Source organism: Manacus vitellinus, unplaced genomic scaffold (assembly GCF_001715985.3).
Source record: "Manacus vitellinus isolate BGI_N305 unplaced genomic scaffold, ASM171598v3 scaffold_5_pilon, whole genome shotgun sequence".
Classification (NCBI taxonomy): domain Eukaryota; kingdom Metazoa; phylum Chordata; class Aves; order Passeriformes; family Pipridae; genus Manacus; species Manacus vitellinus.
This window is the reverse complement of record NW_021940682.1, coordinates 38,125,752-38,141,426: the sequence shown is the minus strand read 5'-3', so window position 1 is coordinate 38,141,426 and position 15,675 is coordinate 38,125,752. Positions and strand designations below refer to the sequence as shown.

Genomic DNA, 15,675 nt, shown 5'->3' with positions numbered 1-15,675 from the left:
ATTGAGAGAGGTAGAGATCAATTAAGATATACTTGTTTGTATATTTATCTTCTACTGATGTTGATCACTTCTGGAGCTGTGTTACTGTCTTTAGCAATATATTAAGCTCATTTATTCGAAGCACTCATGCATGTCAAATTTTTTTAAAAGTTGCAGGGAATTATGCTGTTATATGTTGAAGGACTCTAGTTCTCTCTGGGCCTCATAGCAATGAATTTTGCATATACGTTCATTTCTGTGAGGTCAGATGAACTTTTCAGTGTGAAATGCTTTAGAAGATTGCTAGCTGCTGTTCACTTTAGTCATGCCAAAATATAATCCTTTTGAGTGCACAGAGCATTACTTCATTCTTTTTTTTTCCCAACCAAACTAAGTTCATAAGATGTGAAATATGCGAAACTTGGCAACTTAAGATGTGTAAGACTCATCTTCAAAGAGAAATTACAAAATGACGCACTTGTAAATCCCAGCTACACATGCATTAAATTTGATCCTTAGAATGATCCGAGGCCCAGATTTTTGTTAAATAAGGATTGCCGTATTTGCAGACTAAGTACTCTGTGTCAGTAGTAATACTGTTTATATGAAATAGACTCCTGAGAAGTGGCTTACTTAGGACATTTTTAATATCTCCTCTCCAGTTGTTATGAATAATTTTTTCATTGTTAATGAAGGAAACTTGCTGCTACTATGCGTGTTGTTTTGTTTATTGGTTGTTGGTTGGGTTTTTCTCCTATATTCACTGTGAAATTAGAAAGTAGTCTTAGTCTAGTCTTCAATACTAATCCATTTGTCTATATAAACCAAATCTGCTTATCTGTGGAGTGCACAGGAAATATTGTGTAAGAAATGGAAATACTAAAGTAATTTTGGTGCTAGAAATGAGAGAAAACTGTCTGGCAAAATATTGAAACTTAATTTTAAACAATTAATGATCTGTGAACAACTGAAATTCGTCAGTCAGTTCGATATTTTGTTTTAGAAATCTTATAAATCAATGGCACATTGCCTTTCTTCTGACAATTTTACATGTTTTTCTGAACATTTAAACTTGCAATTACCTCTATAGGTTGGTACAGCATAATATATCTTGATTTTTATAGATGCATACACCTTCACAGTGAGGCTGTGTTTACTGAAGAGCATGTAAAAAATTGGTTACAAAGTGGGGGATAGAAGCCCAGCAATCCTGGCTTTCTGATCTCTGCCTGAACTACCCTTCCATTTAGTGATTAACTCTTTGCAGGATTATGTGATGACAGGATGTTGTAGAGGAGTGGTCTGAAAATTGTACATTGGGAAGAAAATTCTTATTTGGCAAGAATAGTTATTTTAAATGAAAACCATTGATGAGAGAGTCTCCACATGGAGGTTAAGGGTCACTGACTCTTCTCTTAATAAACCAGCATTGCATATTGAGGGTTCAGATGTGTCGTAGGCCAAGGCAGTTATCTTTACATTAACACCATGCAATCACCTTTGAATTACAAGGGGTAGGTTGTTCTTGTTGTTTTTTGTTCTCCTCCCTTGTATGTATTCTTTAATTAATGAAATTGTGAACCTTTTTAAATATTATACTCATTTAAAACAGTGTATTATATTGTGGGAGGTCTTTAGGCTTTGGATTTAAACTTTCTCGTAATGTAAACTGATCTTTGTCTTGCTTATAAAAGATAAACTTAGCCAAAGGGATTTATGAGTTGATGCTATAAATGTACATAAGTCTGCTATTCTGTTGCAATATTTGACAGGTCTTAAGGGACACCATACAAGAACTTCATTCTTTATTAAAAACCATATGTGGAGGGAAATAAATATGGCAGTCACCCAAAGAAAATGGTCTTGCTTTTGACAAACTGATAAGCAGAGTTATAATCATATTCATTAGCACATGCCTTTTTCTTTCAATAAATAAGTAAAATCCCTGCCAGAACATTGAACCTCTCAGGTATTCACACGACCCACTGAGAGTAGCTTGTTTATTCATATACAAAATTACGGTTTCCTTATAATAGATCATTGTGGTAGATTCGTTATACCTGTCTACAACTCCAGGCAAGGACTTGTCTGTTGAAATCTTTAGTTCAGAAAACTCATTGTGTTAGGCTGCTAGCTAAATTAGTTTACCTTGGCTTATGATATTTTGGAGGGTGGAGGGGGGAAGTTAGCACTTTTTGGAACAAGATAATAGGTAATATGTAACTTAAAAGTTGATTCTGGTTTACACTAAATATTTAATGACTTCATATTACAGTTTGTGTCTTATGCAGTGGTCTTATTGATTCAGTAGTTGCTATGTTTTCTTTAAGAGCTGTTCTCTGCTACACTGCCTCTTTAATTGTCCCAAAGCACAACAGAGCTAATTTGTTTGCACATTGAGATTATGTTTTATAATTTGACTGGTAGAGAGGATTTCAACTGTGGAATTTTTTTGCTCCCACCCTACAATGTAAAAATATGGAGAGGAGGTAAAAATTGCTCTTATTTTCAACCTTGGGTTTTTTTTTAATGTTTTAGCTGATTGTGTGCTTATTTTGTGAGGTGAATGTTGCTTTCACTGGCAGCTAGTTTTAGTTGCTGAGTGAATGCTTTTAATTTTTAAATATTTTGTCTAACAATTGATTGTGATGTTTATTGAAGGCCTGTTTTATTTCTGTGAAATTTATCCATCCAATTCTAAAAAAAAATGTCTGCTTTCAAAAATTGCTTACTGATAATTTTGTTCCTTTCAGAAGGCTTTGCAGAATTCTTTTAATTGGTTATGCAATTTCCATCTCAGGTTGAGAGAAAGGAGTTTAAAGTAATAATATAAGGTGTATTGATAATTTAATTTGGTTTTCTCATAGTCATTTCTTATCATGAGCTTGTAAGGGCAGTGCCAGTATTTTTAGCATTCAACCAGAACCCTAGAACTTCCCAAACAAATCTGAGCTGTGATTTTTTTTTTCCCCACTCCTAGCTGGTGGGAGACTCCTTTGGCTGTTGTTGGTTACAGAGAATTCTGACTGTTTATTTCATTTCTGAATGATGTCAGGGAAGCTTTATTTTTCTACTCAAAATATTTCTGTATTTCTCATGTATTGAAATTATCAAAGTAGCAGAACTTCCCACTACCTGATTTTTTTTTCCCTGCTGAGCTTGTAAATATACAGGCTCATGTAGTAGAGCTTACCTGTTATATGAAATGTGGAACGGTTCAAAATCTTGGGTTTAACTCCTCTAAAAGCTGTAAGAGAAAACGGGGTAAGCTTCTTTTTGAAAAGTGTAATTATAATAGGTATTTTCAGTCTGATTCTGTGTGCATGGCATTTCTTATACTTTGGTCCTTTGAAATGTTTTAGTTATATGTAAATGTGATCTCTATATGTTGTGACTCCAAAGGATTGAGAAAAGATAGAGACAGATAGTTAAAAACTTCTCAAAAAAATTTTTATATTCTTAAAAATTTTTGTTGAACAAGAAATGACTAGGTAGTAAATTGACTTGTATTTGACAACAATTACAGCAAGCATACCAAACTTGGTAAAAAAAATCCCAAAAACAGAAGTTCTCCTCCTGTCACTTCTAAGCTGCTATCTGGTTTGACTTGCTTTTGATCCAGGGCTGTGTTATGTTTTAAGGATCTGTTGCTTTTTGTGTGTACAACTGTTTCCCACTGCAGTTTTGTAAGGTTTTAAATTGTCATATGGAATTGCTACCATCATATTTTTAACAGTGGTTATTACATGAGAACTTTTACTACAGATTTTAATATGTTATGATATACCTGTAAGGAAAAATTCAGTAGTCTGTGCAAACTCGGTTTTGTTTTGTAACAACATTGATTTGTTGTTTAAAACTAAGTCACATTTTGGGAAAATTAGTATTTTCTTCTTATCAATGTTGTTTACATAATGCTAATAAACTGTAAGGAGATGCTCTCTTTACCATGTATGATAGGGTAACATGCCTAAAGATAAGATTATGTACATTTACACTGTAAGATCTTGGCTAACCCTTCACTTAAAGGAAACCTTTAAAAAGCAAGCTCGTCTGGTCCAGTCTTACAGCTAGCACTATAAATTGTATCAAACTAGCAAGTTAATGATGTATTGGGAAATAATGAGGCAAACTCCCATGGGTAGCACTTGATTATTCTGGAAAGTTTTCCTAACCACTTTGTGGAAAAACAGCTAGGTACTGAGAGACAGTGGGGAGGGAAAGAGAAGGGAGTCTCCCTTCGAGTCTAAACAGCTTCTGTTCAGATGGCATCTAACTAAATCATCTCAGTGATAGCCAATGAATTGGATTGATTAATGTGGTTGTGGCTTTCTCAGGTTGAGGAGTATTGCCTCCAAGGACTGACATAATTTCCCTTAGGAGGCAAATTTTCCATTTATTGGGTTCCAAGGACTTGTTTGTTTTATAATGAGTATACTAAAAATTTCGGGGAATTTAATTCCTGTTGAGAAAGGGTGGGAATATTAGGATACAGGAGAGCAGAGGAAAAAGTTTAGTGTTACTGACAGTATAGACATCCTTTTGCTAAGCATTTTGCTGCAAAGAGAAGATTTTTGATTTTTTGACTTTTGACTACTGTGTTTTAGGATGTTATGAACTACACTGAGGAAAAGTTCATCAATAAGGGAATTCTATGATCTCATGCCATTGGTATTATTTTTGAAAGATGACGCTGTTTTTGCATGGTAACAAATTATTCTCAGTTTTAGTCTTGACATTAGTTCAACCTTAAAGGTTCTTTCTCTTGTATATGAAGGTTTGTAGTACTTGTTTATGAGTTGATAATAAATGCTTTTGTCTAAGTGAAACTGAATATTGATGCCATTACACGCAACAGGGTTTTGTCAGCCAGCTGTGGGAATGTCTTCCTGTTCTGAAATATGACGTTTAATAGTTGCATATGTTAAATTAAGTCCTACCTTACCTAGACTAGTATGTCTAATTATTTTTGGAAATTATGTTTGAGAGCATGATTATAAAATTCAGAATTAAATGGAAAAGGTGAATCGATGTGTTGACTTATGGAATCATAGAATGGTTTGATTTAGAAGGTACCTTTAAACGTCATCTAGCCCAACCCCCCTGCAATAAGGAGAGGCATCTTTAATTAGATCAGGTTGCTCAGAGCCCCATCCAACCTGGCCTTGAATGTTCAGTGAGTTGGTCCTGAGTGCTAAACGTCATAATGAATTAAATAATTGTCTACCAGTTTGGTCTTCTGAAAGAAAATATGGAGTGGGAATATGGGTCCAAGGAAGATGGCAAAGTTCAGGATCTTAGCAGCACCAGTTTCCATCAGTATGATTTGTCATGGAGCTACACTCTGAAGTTAACTGTTATTAAATCATTGAAATAACTGGAGGCATACAAGAGTTGCAAAAGGATTTTTAATAAGGAATTTACCCAAGCAGCATAACTTGCTTCTGCATTAAATATGTTCAAGTGCTGTTTGTAATATATAGGAAATGGCCTACAAAAAGAGGCAAGTTAGTGTTTATTACAGAGACTGTAAACTGTAATCAAAGTGAAGGGAAAAAGCGAACTGGAAAACAAAAACGATAAAGCTACATGGCTGAATAATTTATAAGAGGAAATGTCTGTCGTAACTTGAGGCTTTCTGATTTTGAACAAGCTATATACTTGACAGGAAGGAATGAGATCACATAAAGAAAAACGCCATTATGTATAATGAACTTTTTTGTCAGGTATGTGTAATGTCTTTTATATTGAGAAATCCAAAAGCAGAGGTAGTTTGCTAACTTTTTCTTAAATTTTCTATGCAGAAGTCCATACCACTCATACAACACTTTGGGGCATAAGCAGGTGAAACCTATTTGACCTAATTGCTTCAAATCTCACTTCAATTTAAGAATAAAAAGATAGAGTTTTGTGAAGCATTTTTGTGTTATAAAGAAAAATGGAGTGTTTTTCTGATTTATAGATCTCATTAAGGGATTTGAAGATAGAGAAGTAAATATAATAAGGGTATTGTGTATCAGTATTACTGACAAAAGGTATTACTGCTTACAAACCTGTTCCACAACTTGTTCTTTCCTTTTGCAACATTTTATTGATAGTCTTAGAAAGTCAACCCCAAGAGTTAATCAAATCAGTATATACTACTGCAGTGCTTGTTGCTTTCTTTTACGCATCAATAAACTAATAGCATTCTGCGGCACACTGATGAAAAGCTTGAGAGCTCCTTCAGCAGATATTTCAAGGTTTCTGTGTTCTTTTATTTAAGGATTTTAAGGATAGCTTTTGGGGCAAAGAGTAATAGCTTGCTGAACATAACCTTCACTTATGTCCCTAAAACAAAGTGCAAAAATATCTCTTTCTTTCTAGCGCTTAGTTTGTATACAAGACAAATGCTTACCTACGTTGAATCACTTGCAAGTACTGATACTGACTGTGAAGTAAAAAACAAAGTTAAAAACCCCAAAGAAAACACCTTTTGAGCGGTACCAATGTCTTTGGTACCTCAGGGAAATATTTTAAAGTTCTTTTCCATGTGCTTGTGGCAGGATGACCGCAAATGTACAAAGACCTACTCAGAAAGGTCTGTCCCATTAGAACTTTGTCTAGAAGCAGTAATGATGACCAGTTTTTCTGATATAAGGGGAAAAATGTATTTGAAGGTATACCATGTTGTGCTTCCTTCTTCTTTCCGATTTTAAGCTTATATTGAGATAGAAGATTTCAATTATTTCCATTTTGAATTGAGTCTGTTTAGGAATTGATTCAGTTGCTACTACATAAAATGAAAGAGGTTTATTCCTTGAGCTTGTTGTCTTAACTGCTTGACTCTTCTGGCATGATATGCTACTCAAAGTGCAGTTGTAAATGTTGTAGCTTGTTTATAGAAATTGTAAGTTGGTCCATCACTTAAAACTAATGCTGCCTCTGGAACTTCAGACCTATGATTTATTTTCTATTGTAGAGAAATTGCAGGGAACTTACTAAGCCCATGTTTTTGAAAAGAGAAACTAAGATCACGTGCATTTGAATGCAATTCTTTTGTCTAATTGGATCTTGATTTGTCTAATGAACGTATTTTGTCTTTATTCTGCAAACAGTTGTATAAGACTGTTTGCCCTTAATTCTTTGGTACTTAAATCTGTTGTTTTCTGGACTCTTTGTTACTTGTTTCTCTGTCCTTATCTGTACACTTGAGCATAATTTTTCTGTGTCAGATAATAGAAAGAGAGTTTTGGTTTAAAAATGCTTTTATTGTGTGGACTTATCTTCCAGCAAGTCTAATAGTACATTATAGATGACAGTAGAAACAAGGTACTCTTTACTAAGGATAAAGAGGAATGTAGTGGGATTTCCAGTGCAGTTGAAGTGCACAGCTTTACTATTTAATTAAAGGACAAAGAGGCATTTCTCTCTAATGTTGATATAATATTCAAGTTGTCTTAGTTTTTATTCTCTGATCTGTCGTGACATCCTGAGGTGGTGGGAGATGAGTAGCTTTCATATTGAGTGAGGTGGACAAGTGGCATCAGTGTGGAGTTTTGGTGTTTGGAAATGATAACTTCAGTAGTATTGCATGCATCATAAAAATTGTGAAACATTTAAATATTTTTGATTTTTTTTGGTACATTTTATACGTGTAGTTACCCTTCCCTGCATGAGACTTAGCAGTGTTTCAGAATGCCTATTTCCTCTTGCCTTCATGCAAAAAGCTGTTAATAAGATTACATTGACTAGTCCTAATTACCTTAGTTTCATTTAAAGCAAATGCAAATATCACAAGTGCTGCAGTTACTTGCTTAGTAATAAAACGTTGAAAAACAGTTGTCATAAGAAATCTTGTCATCATTTCACATGTTCAAATGAAAGCCATTGGAACCAAGTGCAATTACTTATGTCTATGATGGTGTAATTCTGTATTATTTTAGATTATGATAAATCTGCATAAAAATCTTTGGACAACAACATGAGATTATAATAAGTCTCCAAAACAGAACCTGAGTAGGTTGTTGGTTTGTTGCACAACCACGTACTTCAGAAAGAAATAGAATGACTTCTGGGAGAGAGGATGGTGGCTGGAATCTTCCACCACCTACATTTACGCTGAAGATGTTAAAAGTGGAAGTGTTCTCGACTCTTCTTTTAGAGATTAGGGGTGTAGTATATTTTATTAAATGTTTTCTATGTCATCTGAATCATGTTCTCATGAGCTCTGTTAGCCCTTGCAGTGTCCTGACAAGGCAAGAGGATTTTTTATTTTAGTTGCACTTTTCCTCCCTCCCCTTCCCCCTTGCCTGTGTATTATGAGACAGAAAGAATTCAGTTCAAATCTTGTCTGTTTTACCTCTTTGCACTGAACTCCGGTGTTGTAGAAGCTATCTATAATTTTCTCAATTTATTTAAAAAATTGTGTGGGTTATTTTTAGGCAAGGTTAGTAATTAAGCCCAAGCCTATAAATGGAATATTTATCCCCTTTGACAATTGCAATAATTATTCTCAGATGGAAGGATCACAAAAACTTCTCTGACTTTTTTATCTAGGTCATAAACAGCACTCACCTATAAATTATTGGAAGAACCTCAGTTTTTGTTCTACAGCAATGTGCTGTTTTATTGCCAGTCTCCTCATTTCAGTGTCAAACTTGAGAGTTATGTCCTTTATGGATGGACCACATCATAGATTAATGTTTTATCTGAAAAGATGAACGTCTGTATTGGGACATAGAAGCTCCAGAGACAAGGTATTGCACACAATTGCCCAGGAGCACGAATTCAATGAGAGTGCACTAAGATTCTTCTTACAACAAAGCTTTTTCCTGTATTGCATATGATGTGCTATCATGTACCTAAGTACACCTCCATTCCTGGGCATTTCACCTCTAGCAAGTGATTTAATTTTACCTTTATGTACTCTTAAAATATAAAACTGACACACCAGTTGTTTTTTTTCATGTAGTTTAAGCTGTACCACTCCCTGTTGTAAACTACATGACTTCCTGTAGCCCTCAGTTTTCCACAACACTGCTGCTGAATGGTTTGCAGGGAGGAATGAGACCAGAAGTGCTCTTTGTGGTAGTGATAGCTTAGAGAAGCTGGTGTTTCTGATCCTTTGGCATCTGAAAACCTTCCCTGTGTTGTATTCTTTTGGTCTTCTGCTATGCAGAAAGCCATACCTTTGTCTATTATGTAATTGTGTTTTATCTTTGAGGAAGCTGGAGCTGATGGTTAACTGGAATAGCTCTCAGACTTGTGCTCTTCCCTCAGCAGCCCTTGGTGAATGGTATATCAGAGTATGGCTGTTTACTTGTAAAATTTTAGGAGCTCATCCAAGAATGTCAGCTTTAGTGAGAATTTATTGGTCAGGTTTCATCGAGGTTAATGATACTACTTTCTGTTGCAACGCTGCTGAGAACAAAATTGTGCTTTCAGGACTAAGTTTGAAATAAGAATGCAAAATAAAAAGATTTCAGGGGTGCTATATAAAAGGGATTAATCCTGTATTTGTTATTAAGGGTAGTAGCTCTATTTTAAATTTACAGCTGAGCACAAAATCTTGCATCTCTATTAAATATTGCCCCTGCTCAATAAACCTTTTGAGTATGTGTTGGAATCTGAAGCATGTGCTTAACTGCTTTGCTTGAATTGGGGCCTTCATTACCAAATTGCAGGTGTATGTTAGCTTAAGTATTTAAGGAAAAAAATAAAAGCAAAACAATACTTACTTTGTTCTATTCAGTGTTGTTTGTTACGTTAATGGAAAACATCAGAAATGCTGTGCTGTTGCTATGCTGTCCAAAACAGATTTAATATAGAATGTTCTGTATGAGATATGGTCCAGTGAAGAATTAACGTGGAGTGATGAAATGGAAATTCAAAAATTGAAAGTGAGATTCTATTTTAGGGTACATAATATTATTGTAGAATGAGCCTTTCAAATGTGTTCCTGTTTAAAAGTATGTTTCAGTGATATTTTTTAAATTCTTATGTGGATATTAGAGCATTTCTTTTATGTGTGCAATAGCTGGGGCTCTGTAAACATTTCCATAATAAACTTCTCTGTATACATAAAGAGAGGTTCAGAAGGAAATGGAAGAAAAAGTGGGCTGTACCAAACTCATTCCTGATAAATATTTGATTAATATGTTCTTTAATAAATAAGTAAATAACCCTCACTTAGCTAGAAAAAATAGTTCAGTACTGAACTAATCTCATTTTCTTCAAGTGTGAACTTCTGCTTCAAGTCTATTGCTTCATAAAATGTTCATACATACAATGTAGATAAAGCATTAGTTCCCTATTTTTGGATACATCTCATAGCTATAGCTACATTGTGCTAAATAACACCACCAGATTTTTGGTCATCTTTGTGAGACATTCACTTGTTTAAAATATTGGACTATGATGAGACATAGGGGAGAAGAATAGTGAAGTATGATGCATTCTGATTTACTAGAAATGATATGAAGTCTTTCTTTTCACTTTTAGCCATGCTGTGAAGAAGCTGGGAAGTACTTCCTTCTCTCAGCAATACATCTTCCGACCAAGGCGAATGTGACAAGTTTTGTATTAGTTAGCTTGTGTGTTTGTTAGCTCTGAGATTCTTTAGGACAAGTTCAAAAGGATACTGAGTTTGTTGTTTTGTTTGGTTTTTTTTACCTGTACACGTACATATATATTAATATAATTTACAGGTAACCAACACATTTATGGTATGGTCTGGAGTAACAATATCTGAATTTAATAGAAAGTTGTCATGGTTACTAGATTATGGTTTAATATCAGTTGAGTCTGGGACATTTTACAGTAAAGTTCAAAATTAATATTGTATTCTGTGAAAAACATTTTTAGGAGGTATAAGTCTTCATATTTTCATTCAAGATTTAATCTTGAGTGGATACATAGGCTGAGAATAGATATTCTGCAGATTTCTTTTTGTCTTTGCTTGATATAAGCTGAAATCCCTCAGTGATATTTCCCATAGCAATATGTGTGAAGTCAAATGAGGGATATAGTCCCTTGAAAATAAGAAAAAAACAAAGCTGAAAAATACCAAATAGTGTGAGCAATATTTGCATATGCATTTTTAGCAATTGTAAATGAAGGCTTAATTTCCAGGGGAAGTAGACTGAATCTGAAAAAAAAATTGCGAGAGCTCCCATTTCTTGAATGTTTTTTTTCTTATATTTTAGCTGTATTATCAAGAAATAGAAAGGAATTAGCTTCTAGCAATGAAGTAGTTCAATGAAATCTGAAAAAATTACAGCCTTTTATTTTTCCACTTGTTTTTCACTCATTGCCTAGTACTCTAAACAATGCTTAAGATTTTAGACAGCTAATCTATTTGTATTTACAAGGCATAAAATGTTACCATTGTATTGTTTAGTGCTGTTCCAGAAACATTGGAAGGATAACCAAGTAACTTTAATTTTTGTGTTGTCTTCCAAGGGACGTCAGAGATGGCTTCAGAAGAAAAAGCTTCTATCCTTCTCATTATGTGAGAGATCGATCCCCTCATAAGAGGGACTCTCCTTTCTTCAGGGAATCACCAGGGAGCCGAAGGGATTCTCCGCACAGCAGATCTGGCTCTAGTGTCAGCAGCAGGAGCTACTCTCCTGAAAGAAGCAAAGCTTATCCTTTCCACCAGCATAGCAGAAGTATGTCATCTTTACATAAAAGAAATATTTCTGCTCAGCAAGGTAATACTGGATCATTGATGAGCACTGGTTAGTGAGGTGAAACTGCACTTCTTTTACAATGAGAAAATTAGACATTTTGTACCATCTATATGTTGTCTGCTCTGGTTGTTTCATTGTACTTTCTGTTCCCTTATGTATTTCATGTGGGAGATTGTAGATGTTATTTTGGTAGTGGCTCTAGACTGACTGTAGGAGTTTCAGCTGCACAGCTTTTTCTAGTACTTTATGTTCCTTTTAGTATCAACTCCTTCTGTTACTTCTTTATGTGCTTCATTGGATTCCCTTACAAGAACCTTTGCTGTCATCTATAGCAGATCAAGACATTTCTTCCTGCAGCCAGGGGAAAAGAGGGATTAAAAAATTGGAGAAATTAAAGTACATACTTGTTGCATTTTCTCCAGATGTTCTTAGAACTGTATTATTAGGCTTTTGAAACTGATTGTTTTTTAGCAATTTCATCTTGTTGTCAGATCCTCTCAAATCTTGCTTTCCTCAAAGAAATCTGAAACATATCTCAGTTGAGTCTATACTCTGTGTGTTCTGCCTTTTAAAAACTTGACTGTTAATGTTTTCCAGAAGTCTAATGAATCATCTGTTCTGAAAATATTCGAGGTTTTCCTATTTAAATGATTTGGAAAAAAAAGAAAAGATAAAATAGCTTTTTTTAGTATACTACGGTTGTAGCCACTGCTGTTTGTACTGCTTATGTAAATTAATCCGATTTGATTTCCCTTTCTGCAAATGCTTTCTAGTGAACTATACAAACCTACTGTTCATTTTGGCAGCTTTTATAATATAATTAGATTTTTTTTATTCACTATTCACTATTTTTATAGACGTGTTGTGTTTCCAGAGTGACACACTGAACCATTATGTAGCATTTCTTGCCAAAAAAGATCTTCATAGTTTAGTTAGCATTGTTTAAATATTGAGGAATTATTTTACTCCTTGTAGAATACAGATGATCTTTCTATTTGGTCATTGCAATTCTTTTAACATTTTGTAGCAATACTCAGTGAACATGAATTTCTCTAAGTGTAGGAGAGGAAAAGGAAAATATATTTTTCTACATTATAGAAGTGTTGTAGGTGTGCAGCTCATACTTACTAGGAAAGCAATGTTGTGAGAAAGCCACATAAATTTTTGGCATGTTTCAGGGTATTCCTAAAATTTTGAGCTGACTTCAATCATTTAAGTACAGATATATAGAATATTGTCAGAATTACTCAGACAGTAGTGGAAGTAGTGAAGTAGAAGCAGACATCTTCACAAACCAGAAAAGATGCTGGTGTAGGATCTTACATCTAGGTCTGTAGTTTTTGCTATTTTTTTCAAATTGCATGGTTAAACATCTCTCCCAATCACCTTTAAATCAGTTCTAAGGATCCAGATGGCTTGTACAGAGGACTATTTCTTTATAACCGCTCGCTCCTGGAAAACAGTACTACTAAATTGTTCCTCTAGATGACTGAACCAAAATGGCTTATTCACAAAATATAAATGGCTTAAATAATACTTTTAGAATAATTTTTGAATATGATTTGCCTTAGGTAAGCTCATGTATTACATATTTAAAAGGAACATAAAGTGGGGCATATATATATCAACACTACATTTTAGTTGGTACTTAAATGGATTTACAACATGCAAAGTATATACTATTTCACGTGGGACTTCCAATATGGCACCTTTTTAGAATATCATGACACTGTTTAAAATCATGCTATCTGAATTGGTTAGGCCTCATGACTTCCACTGAAGAAGGAATGTCCCATGCTCTACAGCTCTTCATACATTAGGATAAAAACAGGACTTAAATGAAGAAAACTGGGGGGATGTGAATAAACTTGGTAAAGGGAGGGAAGGGGCTAATGGAAAGGACAGGCATTCATCTGTAATGGGAGAGCATGGAGAGAAGCAGGGTGGTATTCCTTCAGTGGGCCAGGAAGTAAGGAGTCTGTAGGGTGGTGTGTGGAGGAGATGCAAGAAGGCAAATATGGTGCATGGAAAGTGTCATGTTTAGTCTTACAAGTAGGCTTTTGGGTTCAAAATAACCACACATATTCAGAAAAAAAGGCCTAATAATGTCTCCAAATTAAATGGTGGTTTTTCTCTCTGCTTAACTTTGAATAATTTACTGCCACTTGTATCAGCTCATTTTCATCTGTTTAGGTGCAAACATATAATCCATTCAACTGAGATAATCTTTAAAGAATCCAGTCTGATAGAGGAGGTGTGTGGGAGGCAGAGTTAGAGTAGTCTGTAAATTCAAAAGGAGGTGGCCCAGCCATGGAGCTGAAAAGCAGGTATCACAGGAGCAAAACTTCAGGGTGGCAAGGGAGATGTTCTGTGCTTTGAGGAGTATGACAGATTAAAGACATGACTATTTCTATTTTCTTGGTTTTGGTTTTGACATATACTTTGTATTTATAGGAGCTTTTTATTTTTCATAATTTTTCTATTTATGATTTATTTTTAAAAAGCTTTTTTCTGTTAAAGATCAATTTCTTTTGTTTTATGTCTACTAGAAATTCTTAAGTAAAGTTGATTGCTGTGTTTTTAAAGTATGCTCTCCATTTAGCATCCTCTTCAAACTGAGGTTTAAAGTGCAATTTAGAACATTTGCTTTTGTTAAAGTAATTTTCCCACCTATTTTCATTAGCATTTTTGAAAGACCCATCAGTAGCTGCGAAGATTTTTGCATGGATTAGTAGGCCTTCAACATTACAGCAGTAACTTGCTTGCCTCCAACAGTGATCTTTGCTTTGTATTAAGTCTACCCTATACATATGGTATCACAATGTGGCAAAAGACTTGAAGACCAACTTTTCAAATACCTCTTAAGCATTTCCTATTGTTAAAGATATGCATTTTGTATAGACTTTTCCTTACATTTTTGTGTAGGTTTTTTAAAATACATATGCACTATTACTTTATGGCATTGAGTAAAAAAAAGGAAAATAGCTCAGCTCATAGGAGTGAGATATCATGTCTGCTCTTTATTGCTTTGACTCATTAAATTAAAGCCGTATTTAAAACCATAATGAACAATCATGTTTATAGCTCTACTAAAATAATTTTGTAAGTATTTGATAGGCATTTTAAGTCATCTCTTTATTAATTGTATTGATAAAAATTTAGTGGAAGCCAAGGTAAGTTTGTATTTTATTTGTGAACAGTCAACTGTTTCCCAGTGAGAGTGAATAGTCTAGTTAATTTAGGCCTACTGACAACATGTTTGCTTTTTGTATTTACCTTTTGCAGATCCCTTAGATGTAATCTGTGGACCACAGCTTGAAAACTAGTAGTTTACACTGCAACCATTTCTGCTGCTGTGGGCTGCCTGAAACTGGTCTGTGGCAAGACCATGCACAGACTGTGATTAGCACAGTGAATTTGATTTGACATTTTGCCAATTGTAACTCTCATAAGAAAAACACTGATCATAAAAAGAACATCTAGCCTGTGGCTGATACAATACAGGAGTGTTTCCCATGGCAGGGCTTTTCAACATACTGTGGCCTGCTAAACCAGTTCCTACACTGCCTGGTTTCCTGGAATGATTGACTGTGTTTAATATTTCACCTCTTTATATTATTACATGAATATTAAAAAGTGAAACTACATCATCTTGCTGAATCACATTGATATGCCCTTTCATTTAATGATGGAGAAAAGGATAGTGGTTTTTCCTAAATGTGTGAAATGACACAGCTCTATCTCTTCTCTCCTTGTGAAGAGAAGAAAGTCTTATCAATATTTATCAGATGATGAAGCATGTAGATTTCACAGAATCATTGAATCACTAAGGTTGGAAAAGACCTACAAGATCATTGAGCCCAACCTTTGACCAAACACCACCTTGTCAACTAAACCATAGCACTAAGTGCTATGTCCAGTTGTTTCTTGAACACTTCCAGAGATATTGAGTCCACCACCTGGGCATTCTGTTAAAATGCTTGACCACCCTTTCAGTAAAAATATTCTTCCTTATCTCCAACCT

The 15,675-nt window shown here is 34.6% G+C and overlaps 1 protein-coding gene across 4 annotated transcripts in view; it reads left to right on the top strand.

The window, feature by feature from the left end:
- The window catches only part of PPHLN1 (periphilin 1), a 66,081-nt gene that overhangs the window by 12,644 nt on the left and 37,762 nt on the right, over positions 1–15,675 (top strand). For 2 of the 4 annotated variants that reach the window (XM_029963601.1, XM_029963599.1), the window contains exon 6: positions 11,422–11,630. In XM_029963601.1, coding sequence (XP_029819461.1) covers positions 11,422–11,630 — 209 coding nt within the window. Of the gene's footprint in view, positions 1–11,421; positions 11,673–15,675 lie in introns of all 4 variants that reach the window. The other 2 variants (XM_029963602.1, XM_029963598.1) reach the window with 1 other exon arrangement.